Genomic DNA, 12,449 nt, shown 5'->3' with positions numbered 1-12,449 from the left:
AAAATGTGCAGATGTTTGCCAAAACCCTCTTGGCGTGGAGAGCGGCGACATATCCAATGTACAGTTTACTGCATCAAGTCGTGCACCAGTTGAGAGCGATGCATGGAATGGTCGCTTAAACAACGGGAAGGCCTGGCGCGCGGGAAATAATGACGATAAACAGTATCTTCAAGTAGATTTAGGAAGAATTCTTACGGTAGCGCGAGTCGCCACGCAGGGTCATCCTGACAATCTACAGTGGGTGACTCGTTATAAAGTGGCTTACAGTATGGATGGAATATTTTGGAGGAATGCTCTTGACGAAAGCAAGTCAAAGGTTAGAATTGTAACTCATATCAAGTTCAATGATCTGGCACAGGCGTAGAGTAGGGACTTACATACCCCGGCAAAACATCTTGTTGGCAAAGATAAGTATCTCCTGAGAGTAGGTCCACGTGGGATTGCACGGAGTCCAAAGCTTAGTGGTTTCCACCTTCTTTATTAGCTATGGGAAAAATGTCACGTCTAGTCTTCCTCAGTATCTCCTTCTGTAACATTCTCATCACTAGGAAATTAGATATTATTTAACCAAAAGAACTGTTTTCAATTGCATCAGTTAAGATCCATGATTCCATTCCTTTCTTGAAAAGGAGGTTTTTGTACTATTAATTGCGAATGGTGATGAAGGAGTAACCTAGTGATTGACTAGTGTATTATGCATCGCCTAATGTCTACATCTTTTAAAGACCCTGAGTGGTAATACAGATCACAGCACGGTGAAGGAAGTCCCCTTCTACAAACATGTAACAGGCAGATTCGTGAGGTTCCTTCCTGTGGAGTGGAACAATGCAATCTGCATGAGAGTAGAGGTTTACGGATGTGAAGGTTGGTAATTCGTAAACTCGTGGTAGTTTCAGTATACTATGCAAATTTCTGTTAAAATTTTAGATATGGCTTTTCTCGAGTGTTTTACATGTCGCCCGGGTTGGACAGTGCTTGTGTTTGAATTTTCATACAATTTGATGTGAAATACGAGTCGGGAGTGCAGGATATAAGGGCCCTTGATCACAATGCAATTCCATTGTGAGCAGATTACGCATATTGCTTACAGTGCATTATGCCATAATCAATAGCTGGCAAAGCGGTACCCCAAATTATGAATAGTAAACAATTATAAAAATAATGATATTTAACGAGGGAACCGAACTGGTAGATGCGGTTTTCAGTGGGGCCCTTCAAATTTGCCGTTTTATCTGTTATGAATCATTTATGATGTTGTCGGACTGTTGGTGTAAACTAGCTCGAACACCACGCGCAAACGCGAGATATCAAGAGTCTGAGCAAGAACTTTTATCGGAGGCGACAGCCAGTCTTTTCTTAATGACCCACTCAGCCCTGAGTACGTGCTCTTAAACATCCTATCAGTCGGCGTGTGTGGGCTTACGGGACTACTAACCATAGCAGATTAAATAAAAAAGACCTCCTGTTGATGATCTAAGCAAGGTCAGTAAGCAAACCTAGACATGATTAGCGATGGTGATTATTGTCCGAGACGAATCACTCTAAAGCAAAACTATACGTGGTCTTGCATCACATAACAAAACTAGGCCCAGAAGACTCACAGAAAACTTCTAATATTAGTATACTTCGTGACCATGTGTTCACATTCCGCCCAATGACTTATTTACCGCACGTATTTCCAGAATGCGCCTATCCAGTTGGTATTGAGCGTGGAGTAGTACCAAATGAAGCCTTTTCAGCCTCATCATGGTACGACGTGGACCATGAGCCTTGGCTGGCAAGGCTTTATAGTAGAGAAGGCGAGGGAGCCTGGTGTGCACTGAAAAATGATGGGACCCAGTACTTACAAATCGATCTAGCTCAAATACATATCATAACAGGCGTAGCTACTCAAGGAAAGTACGAAATATCAGAATGGGCGATTCGTTTCAGAGCTTGGGTAACAAACTTCAGCTTATCTTTCACCGACGATCATATGCTTTGGGTTAACTACACTGAGGATGGAGTCTCTCCGAAGGTGAGCTTTGCTAAAAAATTAAGTCTAGATTCAAAATTGCATACGAAAACCATATTGGTCAAATTATCAGCTGTAGTTTGTCACAAAACTTTGAGTCTTTGATTCTTCAATCCTATTTTCCCGCATCAAAAATTGCCATTCCTGTCTGATGTTTGCGTAAAAAGAGAGGCCTGGCTCTTTGTGCTGACAGATGCTTCGCTGTAGTGATTTCCCTCCTGGAAAAACGAGTGTAAGAGAAATGTGTTGTATTTTCTAAAACAACATTTGCGAAATAAATTTTGACTCAACTTTTTAGGTCTTTGATGGGAATTCACAAAGGAATCAAGTTATCCGACATACGCTTTTAAAAAGAATAACTTCTCGACATCTAAGGTTTCTTCCAGTCACATGGTTTGGATGGACATGCATGCGGGTCGAAGTTTTTGGATGCAGAGGTTAGTAAGATGTTCTTGAAGAAATTTAATAAGAATGCTGGAGAGGATTATTACTCCACCCGAGAGACTCCGTGGGAAGCCAGATGCCTTTAAATGTATCAAGGGACAAACAGTAGTGATAACTACTAAAATGCCATTCAATTTTTTCTACAAGGAATCGAAACTTTTTGTTTCTTGACAGGTTCTATGCAAATTACTGTGCCTTGGTTTAAAATAAAAACTGACAACAACTTCACTGGCGATATAATTTGTTTAGTTACACCTAATTTCAATGGAGTTTTTCGTTGAAAAAATAGTGAAAATACAAAGGAAAAATTATAAAAGAATTAGCAGCGTTTAAAATTACGCTCTGGCTTTATGCCTGATGGCCGAGCAATTTTCATATAATTTCCGCTGAATTTTTTTTTTCAAATCTCATGAGAGTATCAGATAGTTGCTGGAAAAAGTTTTATATTTTTTTTTCTGTCGGTCTTGATTTGACAACTCAGCTTGCTCTTCTGCTCTTGGAATGGAGGATTTTCACCTGCCGTATGAATCGATTCTCGTTTCATCAGTTCAGTATGGACTTTACGCTGCAAGAGCCAGAATTTTTAATTCATACACATGGCTTCGAGGCTATAATGATAAGAACTCTTTTCTCCAAATTGGAAACGGCATAGATGAATACCTCTTTACTGCAATTGCAACTCAAGGCCATTTGATTATGAGATCAGCCGTGGTCAAGTTCCAATTGTCTTTTTCCAGAGATGGTTTACACTGGTTTTACTACAGAGAGAATGGCGACATCAAGGTAAAAACGTTTTTATTCATTTATGAATTTTAGTTCTCCATTCCATCGATATGTAAGTCGTGAGGCATGAAAAACGTTTGTGGTAGGTTACAAAAGCCAGTCATTTTTATTGTCTTTCCTAATAATGATGAAAAGGTATGGTTAAGTTAAGATCTCAGTGCTTTGTGATAACATTTCACAACCGATATCTAGAGAACATAGGATATCTCTAAATTTTCACAATTCTAGTTGATTTTACCTTACTGACGTTTTTTGTTGTTGGTGTTTTAATTTTTTTCGATGAGGTCAAAGCTTTTGATTCATTTCACTTTATTTCAGATGTTTATTAGCACATCTCTCGTCAACACTGTAGCAAAGCATTACCTTGAGCGGGCTGTCACGGCAAGATTCGTGCGCTTTTGGCCCAAAGAATGGGCTGGGAGACCCTATCTCCGCGTTGAATTATACGGATGCCATGGTTAGCTTCCTTTTTGTTCAGTTTATCAACAATTTAAGTCTGGCTTCAGAGGCTTATTTGCTTAATTTTCTTTCGTATTATCTTCAAAAAAGGCAAACTTCTTGCCTCGACCGTCCTGGCGAATCGTGAATGCAAAATATTCATGTCTTTCCAACATTGCTAAATTTCCATTTTTTCAGTTTACTCGAGATCTGTTGATTTCTCAAACCTGACAAGTATGGCAAACCGCTATCCTAATTTCTATACATACGACGGATCTGTTTTAAAGTCCTGGCACGGACGTTTGTCGATAGATGACGACTCCCATAATGCCCCCAGATCAGCATGGTGTGCAAAAAACAATGATACAAACAACAACCAGTTCCTTCAACTAGATTTGAAAGTAACAAAAGTTATTCAGGCCATCGCGGTTCAATCCCATTCATCAGAGGATAAATGGGTGAAAAGTTTTACCATTAGTTCAAGTCTTGATGGGCTGTTTTGGAAGCAATACACAGATGCAGGAAACTTGAAGGTGAGCTTAATGAGCGTAATATTAATAATGGTAGCTTAAAGCTTATAATGCGTTATTCTAACATGTTAATTTGATCAAATGCGCATACGCAAAGAACATTCAATGTCGCGACGAATACAGATGTACTCGCCTAAACTTTCCTAAATAAATTTCATATCGCAGGTAACACGAACCAAGCTGTTGTTTTTATAGCAATAAGATCAACTCTAAAAACTTTTTGGATACACTCAGCTCTTTCATGCAACTCATTTCACTTTACCAGTATTGTTGGTTTTCCACACTAAGGAAGAATTGCTCGCAAATAACTTTATCTGATCCTCTGTAGGTATTTGATGGGAACACACATCGACATAGTTTAGTCAAAGTGGATATTAAATATAATCTCCGTGCAAGATATCTGCGAATTCACCCAAAAACCTGGTACAATCACCCTTGTTTAAGGCTGGAGGTGTTCGCCAAAGAAGGTGAGACAGCATGATCCATCGAGAACACTCTTTCATTTTTTATTTTTTTTATATACCAAAGCCTTAAATACTCATTTATCAGGGGAAAGTGCGCAAAAATATGCCATATAACTAGTTGATTTACGACCATTCACAACTTTTCAAATATACTTCGTTCTTTCCATATTGGTGCATGGTGCCTAGTTGTCAAATCAGTCGAAGTTCGTAGTACCCTTTGCCCTGGGAAATGGAGAAATTGACTACAAGTTGAAACTGGTGTACGTTTAACACAAATGTGACTTTTTTGTCACTTTTTGAGGTCATTTTGTTGAGGTAATTGTTCTTTAACTCTATCCATGTAAGCAGATATAAAGCAAAAATCGGAATAAATTTATACTACTACAACTAGAGTGGAAATGAACACAATATCGTAGCCTTAATGCATTGAATTGACCATGGTATTGTCTGACAGATATCTTGCCCGTTGGGGTTTTTTTTTTCCAGACTGCATTGATCCTCTAGGAATGCAGAGTGGTCAAATTTCTGACAAAGATATTACAGCGTCTAGCGCTCTGAGGGTGAATTACGAACCCTGGCTTGCCAGGTTACACAGTCGGCTGGGAGAAGGAGGATGGTGTGCAGGGGTTTGTTAACATTTTAAGCTTTCCTCATAAATCAAAATTGGGTATAACAGTCACGAGAAAATCGTAAACTCTCGGAATAATCGCTCTGGTAATTACAGAGACATGCACACTTTCGATTTTAGAGAATACGTCGATTCTTGCCGCCATTACTTCACGCGTGGTTATCATGATACAGAGATATTTTCTAGTGAACCGCAGCTGAAAAGAACGAGTAATGAAACGAAAGATGTAAAATATCAATTTTTACCGAACATGGGACAGAAGCAAATGCTAGTCCCCCTTGAAATTTCGAACCAGCCAGCTGGTTCCACTATCTCAGTTGAACACTTTATTTATAGGCCATAAAAAAGGCGTTCACGAGCTAAGCCATGAACGACAAATTTGTCGAGTATTGCCAACTCCATCGTCCCCTTTTCTCTTTTAGAGAAATGATGAGAATCAATATTTGGAGATTGATTTGAAACACCCTTACCACGTGAGACGAGTAGCATCGCAAGGAAAGTCCTCAGTACCCGGATGCATTATCCCGGACGCTTGGGTCACAAGCTACATGATGCAGTTCAGACGTGATACACTAGACTGGTGGAACTACACTGAGAACAACACCATCAGGGTGAGGATCCTTTTATTGTAATAGTTATATCGCTTGAGAGGCTATATTAAGAAGGACTGAATATGTTGTTGTGCTGTTAGTTTATTTGTTTTCTTAGTCATCGAAGTCTTATTACAAGTCTTATTAGAATTCTCTATATTTATGTTGCCCGTGATGTTGTCTCCCGGGAGCAATAAGGGGCGGCGACGCTGTGGGAAACGTCGTGTAACTAATATTTTAGTTATAATTTCGCGTGCGACTGGATGTGTTTACCAACTCTTACGGCCCCACACCTCAAATTCAGCATAACGTACGTGAGCAACGGTGACTTCCAAAATTGAAACTAGAATGATTTTGCCGTTGGGGTTTCCATTTTTAGACGCAACTTTTGGTGATTTCACGTTGTTGCTTTGCAGAGGACTGCCAACAAATGTGCAGAATTTTAAAATGCACGTGTAGAGCTATTCTTCTGCTCATTAGATCTTTTGTTTTGCAAAATCCTCGTTACCGTCGCCGTCGTGGTTTAGTTATGGTCCCAAATACCCAGCAAAGACGTAGGAATCATGTTTATGAGCTCGAGTTTAAAACAGGTTTAAAAATCCACAAACTTAAGTCACTCACCGTTTTTTACAGCCCTGAGTTGTCTTTCCCTTGAGTTCTAACTTAAATGTCTGCGGGTAACTGCTCACCCTTTAAGTTGTAACCCTGGTAAAATATATGACATAAACAAAACAAATGTCTCAGTTCAGTGATCTAAATTGCTACATAACCAAATTTTTATGCATAGGAGTTCTCTGGAAATATCAATACCACCCATGTGGTCACTCATCACTTAAAGAACCCCGTCATTGCTCGCTATGTGAGATTTCGTCCCACGAATTGGTTCCAAAGAATTTGCATGAGAGTAGAAATATATGGATGCAAAGGTATTTCTTTATATATTTATTCATATAAACTAGTCAGATTTCTTCATTTCCTATTCCTCACGCGTCGATAGAGAAAGAGAAACTTCTGCGTAATACTAATAAACTGTGCGCTTTTATTTTGTCACCACGAAACAGCGCTTGCGAACAAAATCTCTGATTTGTCTTCAATTAGTTGATTTCTGGGAAATACTTCATAGGTTATCAGCGGAATAGTATCCTGTTGTTCTCATTCGTGGCAAAATAGCTCAGGAAACTTCGAATCGGGTTTGTTTTACAGGTTTTTGAAGATTTACTTCGTTGTCTTTGCTAAAGCACGCGAGACGCGAAGGAATTAATGAGCTAAGTACAGCCAGTTTTTATTCATAAACAAGGCTCATATTAACTAAGCCTACCGGAACCGCGCTGGGTGAGATGATACATATCGGCCCTCGATCTACTTGGTGCGGACTAAGCTCAGCGAGAACCGTACTTTTAACTGGTGACATTCTCACAGTGCGGCAACACTTGGATCATGAGATATGTTTGAAAATTTGTGATGTTATGGAACTTTTCAAGCGCACTCTAAAGTCAAAATTACCATAGCCTTTGAAATGAGAAACAATGTATTTATTCCTTCACGAAAGCCTCAAAGATTTTGCAATATTTTTGTTGATCGTTTATTGTCTTCCACTGTAGCTTGCTTCCAACCTTTAGGAATGGAAGACTTCTCAATACCGAGTAAAAACGTTGACTCATCTGTAGCTTCAAACATCTTCAATGCAAGACTAAACTATGCAGGAACAAACCAGTTCGTTGGAGGTGTGTTTTAATTCATAAGTTACGAATCAGTGACGTATCAAAGACTGTTCCTTGTGTGTCATTTTCTTTTTATTGCTGAGCAGACGCACGGAAACATCGAATCTAGTTTACACATGGATTTATTCATTTTTTTTTTTCGTTTTACACATGTGTATACTCCCTTTTTTTCGTTGGGGAACTTAAGTTTACAAACCCTGAAGGTTTTAGTTGGACTTCTCACTCATTCATCTTACTTATTTATCATTAATCATATCGAGAATAGTACGTGGACGTGCGCAGATATGGAATTTATCTTCGGGTGTTTGTTACAAATCGATGAATGGAAAAAAGGTACCACAATCCACGCAAAAAAGTCGTTAAGTGCGTGGGCGATAAGGCTCAAGATTAAAAAAAAAAAAGTTTTAAAGAAAACTGTCTCTTCGTTTCAGGGCGAGACAAATTCATCTTACAAATCGACTTAGGGCATTTTAAGACTGTCGCTGCAGTCGCTACACAAGGCAGATATCGTGGAACGCATTTTGTTAGAATCTATCGATTGGCGTTTAGCAGACTGGAGGGTGAATGGTTTTATTACAAAGAAAATGGAGAAGTCAAGGTATTTCACTGATGCTTCAGTTTTAAATAATGCTCATCAAAGTTGCTTCTGATAGGGCCAATTGTCCGTGTTAGAACTTAAAATTGTTTCGATTACTTGTATCGAGATAAGCAGCTAGTTTCCACAAAAATTTAACAGGTTTATTAAATTCAATCGGCAAAAACTTCATGTCTTTCTTTTGAAAAGTGTTACGCCAAACTTAATAGAATCTTTTGTGCTCTTCGGAATTAAATTGCCCTCTAACGCGTTTATCTCTTCTTCGGTAACATTGGCAAAACGCAAGACAGCCATTTGGAAATTTAGCGCCCTTACTCCAATCAAGTTGAGCGAGGTGATTATAGCGGGAAATACCTCAATCTTCGACAAATCAGAATATATGCATCTCTTAATCTCCGCAACAATCATACTACCATACTAATATACTGTATATTCAGATCACCTTTCAATCAATTGTTTTTTTTCATCAAGGAAATACATGGCAACACAAACGCCGACGGAGTAGCTCTAAAAATCCTACATTACCAAGTTGTCGCCCGCTATGTCCGTTTTGTGGTAGTAGAGTGGGTCGAAAATGTTTGTTTGAGAGTGGAAATTTACGGCTGCGAAGGTAAATTCATCCAGAAGAATTATTTTTGTTTTATTATATTTTATTTTTTGTTTTCTTTCATCATTAAAAAATGAACTTGTATACTAAATCATAATCCATAATATTTATATAATTTAGTGCAGGAAAGCGCTACTAATACAATTCTGTCCTGAGAATTGATCATGAACGTCGAAACAATCGAAACAATGTCTCACCTGGTAAAAAGTACCGAGAAGTCAACCTCGCCAACTGAGGGGAGAAACCTCAGTTGTCGAAAAAAAGAAAACAAGAAACAGTGAGAGATAGAGGGAGAGTGCGTGCGAGAAAGATAGGGGGTTGGGATGGGAGGAAAAACCTTTTTGTAGAGTGATAATCTTAACATCTCTATTCTACGATCTTAGCCTGGTCAGATCCTCTTGGAATAGGATCAGGATTAATAAGCAAGAGCAAAATGACCTCATCCAGTAACTCGGGACCTGGGCATGAGCCATGGTTGGCAAAATTAAATACAGTATTCGATAAGATGGGCTGGTGTGCCGCTCCTTCTGATTCATCGCCGTACCTTCAGATAGACATGGGACGAGTTGTCACTCTAACTCATATAGCAGTTGCAGGAAAGAGTGGTGCAGGCATGGTGTCTGAATTTAAGTTTTCTTCAAGCGTTGATGGTGGCTTCTGGCGCATTTATACGACAGTCTCTGGAGAAAAGGTGAATAATTTTGTTTGTTACTTACTGTCTTTATTCAGAGCAAAAGAGATCGATTGTTTCTCTTTTTCCGCCTTTGCCTCTAGACGTTTACAGCAGCTACCGATTACTCACAGGCATTAAAGTTCCCGATAGATTTGGAAATGCAAGCGCAATTTTTCAGGTTCCTCCCTAAGCAATGGACTGATTTGCCGTGCATGAACGTGGAATTGTATGGTTTTGATGGTAAGTTATTTTTCAAGCAAAATTTAATTTTGAAGTTGCGATTATCCCATTAGAGTGGTTTAGCAAGAGGACGGGAAAGTCATTTCAGAACGGCGCGTGCAGCAAAAATGTCGATAAGAAACTGGGTCGAGAACGCCGTCGTGTTGTGTTGAAAAGTGATTTAGCAGTCGTTGCAACGAGAATCCTCACCTCGGCTTTTTAAACATCACCATAACCTTGGAATTTTCGGTTTCATAAACCACTCTAAGGACAACGAAATTATCTTCTTTGAGAGTTATGTAACAAGCGCAACAGAGGATAGTTATAACCTACGGCAAGTAAGTTGTCAATATGAATCCACATGGGCGATTGAACTTTGAAACTATTCCATTCCAGTTTAGTTTCGAGTCTGCTGATTCATCTATCAAATTTTGAAGCCCACTAAATAATTTTTTTTTCTATGATTTGTGTCGCTGTCATTTCGTTTCGTGCTACTAGATTTCAGCACTACTCGTTTTTCGTCATAATTTTGTAAAGGATAATTTGGAAATCGTCCTCGTTTTTTCCCCTTGTTTACTGAATACTCTTCTCAATTATGACAGTACATCTCTTTTGAGCACTATCTTCTTAGAGTTGAAATGCATTTTGAACAGAATTTAGAGGAGTTATGGCGAAGCCATGCAGAAACCAAGCGACCCAACGATGGAATTGTTTACGATGAGTTCCTATTTATCCGTGAAAGAATGAAATTAACTCAAACTAGTTACCAACGAAACGGTTAGACTTAGGAATAAGACTTCGTTCCTATTTTATTTTATTTTGGTTTTTTTTAAATTAATTTTTTTTAAACGAATGAAGTCGTTCAAGACTGAACTAAATTAATAGATTTAGAAAGCCGTGCTGAAATCAAGTTGATTGTCATTCTATTTCGAAGCGAGAGCATGACTTTCTTGTCTTAGTTTTCATCGGCACTGGTCAAAAATTTCAAACATAAAAAAGTGAATACCTGAGCTATTCTCAATTTTTTTTTATCTCTGACTTTAATTCGCAGAAAAGTTTTCAATCACGGTAAAAACGACAATAACGACAAATAACACTGGCTAATACAGTAAGTAAGCGTCGTGATGTTTCATTTTGATAAACTTCAACATGAAGCAAGTTTAATTTCTTGATGAATTGATTCATGATAAGATTAACAGCGTCCCATTCTGAGAGTTTTCATACAGCATTAAAGAAATGTATCAAAGAACAGTCCTTTCGCTGTTTAAAGCCTTGTTCAATTACAAGTGTACTGAGCCCTAAAATCTTGGATCCGGCGCTTGCCAACGATTGTGTTTCCTTTCGGGAATTCAGCATAAACGAAGCTGTAAATTTTCCCAAAATACACCGAATAAACCAAAGGAAGGGACCAGGAAATGAGTTCTGAAATAATTTCAAACAGCATTATCTCGTTTATAAGCGCAAAATTTACGCAAATCCCAGGCGTTTTGATCGCGACGGGAAAACCAGCATAATGACCTCCTGAACTTGTTGGGGAGAACGGTAACGCTAACATTGGAAGTCGAAATAGAGTCGTGTCCAGACTATCCTCGCGCTTTCCCGTTCTGAAATGACGTTCCCGTCCTCTTGCTAAATTACTCTATCGTCGCGGCGTAAGGCGCTTATCTCAGTGATTTCCGTGGAGATTTTAATCCAAATAACTGGATTTAGGAGGGTTGGGAGGGGGGTTTCGTCCACTTGTTATAAAAACTCGCATTACAAAAAAACTCTAGAAGACAAAATTAGTTTATTATACTCCTCGTTTCGTTGCTTAAACGTTTGAAAATGGATAACCGTCATTTCAGCTAAAAATCTTCTAGATCATCGTCTTAGTATGACGATGAACTGACAGTGTTGTAAAAAAATTGGAAGGAGAAAGGTCGGAATGCCTATTTGCGAAACTTTTTCTCGATATCAAAGTGTTACAGATAGTAATGATCGTGTGGGCCAGGTTGCCTTTTTTGGGGAAATAATTCCTGTGTGATCATCTTCACGCGGATGTGAAAAATTTGCGACAGAAATAGTTGGCAGTGTTGAGTAGTTATACTCAGAAGATACTAAAGTGACTTAAAATAGGCCAAAATTGAATTTGGTGTCTAGAATGCACGAGGCCTTTAGGACTGACGGAGTGGATTATACCAAAAGATGCTATGACAGCATCCAGCTCGCTTGGAACAAACTATGCACCTTGGATGGGAAGACTGGGTTCCAGAGAAGGTGGTGGAGCATGGTGCGCTAAAAGTAACGATAACATGCAGTATCTGCAGATTGATCTGGGTCACGTGAGTGAAGTACGCAGCTTGCAGATTCAAGGAAAAGAAGGAGTTAGTAGACATCCTACTTTGGAGAGCGCTTGGGTGAAAAACTTCACTGTATCTCATAGTGTAGATGGAATAACTTGGACAGATCATAAAGACTTTGGTATTTTGAAGGTTTGTCTGTCTTAGTTTTCGTTTGTCGTTTACTGAATATTCTTGTGTGCTGCTCAATTCTGTGGGAAAATTTATCATTGAACTAGCCAACTAACTACTTACTAATCATTAATCAAGCCTTTTTTCACCTCTAGTTTTGAATTCTTTTCTGTGATTGGTGAAATATCGATTTGAAAGTTCAACTTTATTTGAAACGTGGGTGGCGAGCAAGCTGGTTTGAGATAGCGAATTGTTTTTGTTATTAATAAGGGATGGACACATCCCTCTGGTCG

The 12,449-nt window shown here is 38.9% G+C and overlaps 1 protein-coding gene across 1 annotated transcript in view; it reads left to right on the top strand.

The window, feature by feature from the left end:
- Positions 1-12,449, top strand: part of LOC113669916 (uncharacterized) — a 30,599-nt gene that overhangs the window by 4,609 nt on the left and 13,541 nt on the right. The window contains exons 7-23 of the mRNA XM_089198080.1: positions 12-316; positions 726-864; positions 1,683-2,017; positions 2,313-2,451; positions 2,940-3,241; positions 3,560-3,698; positions 3,878-4,212; positions 4,538-4,676; positions 5,160-5,299; positions 5,724-5,912; positions 6,679-6,817; positions 7,493-7,615; positions 8,044-8,210; positions 8,679-8,817; positions 9,198-9,505; positions 9,589-9,727; positions 11,846-12,177. Of these exons, the coding sequence (XP_089054206.1) occupies positions 12-316; positions 726-864; positions 1,683-2,017; positions 2,313-2,451; positions 2,940-3,241; positions 3,560-3,698; positions 3,878-4,212; positions 4,538-4,676; positions 5,160-5,299; positions 5,724-5,912; positions 6,679-6,817; positions 7,493-7,615; positions 8,044-8,210; positions 8,679-8,817; positions 9,198-9,505; positions 9,589-9,727; positions 11,846-12,177 (3,509 nt within the window). The remainder of the gene's footprint in view (positions 1-11; positions 317-725; positions 865-1,682; positions 2,018-2,312; positions 2,452-2,939; positions 3,242-3,559; positions 3,699-3,877; positions 4,213-4,537; positions 4,677-5,159; positions 5,300-5,723; positions 5,913-6,678; positions 6,818-7,492; positions 7,616-8,043; positions 8,211-8,678; positions 8,818-9,197; positions 9,506-9,588; positions 9,728-11,845; positions 12,178-12,449) is intronic.

The sequence above is a fragment of the Pocillopora damicornis genome, chromosome 2, assembly GCF_964200805.1.
Source record: "Pocillopora damicornis chromosome 2, jaPocDami1.2, whole genome shotgun sequence".
NCBI classification, from domain to species: Eukaryota; Metazoa; Cnidaria; class Anthozoa; order Scleractinia; family Pocilloporidae; genus Pocillopora; species Pocillopora damicornis.
Note: the sequence above shows the minus strand (reverse complement) of the source record. Positions and strands in the feature narration are given on the sequence as shown.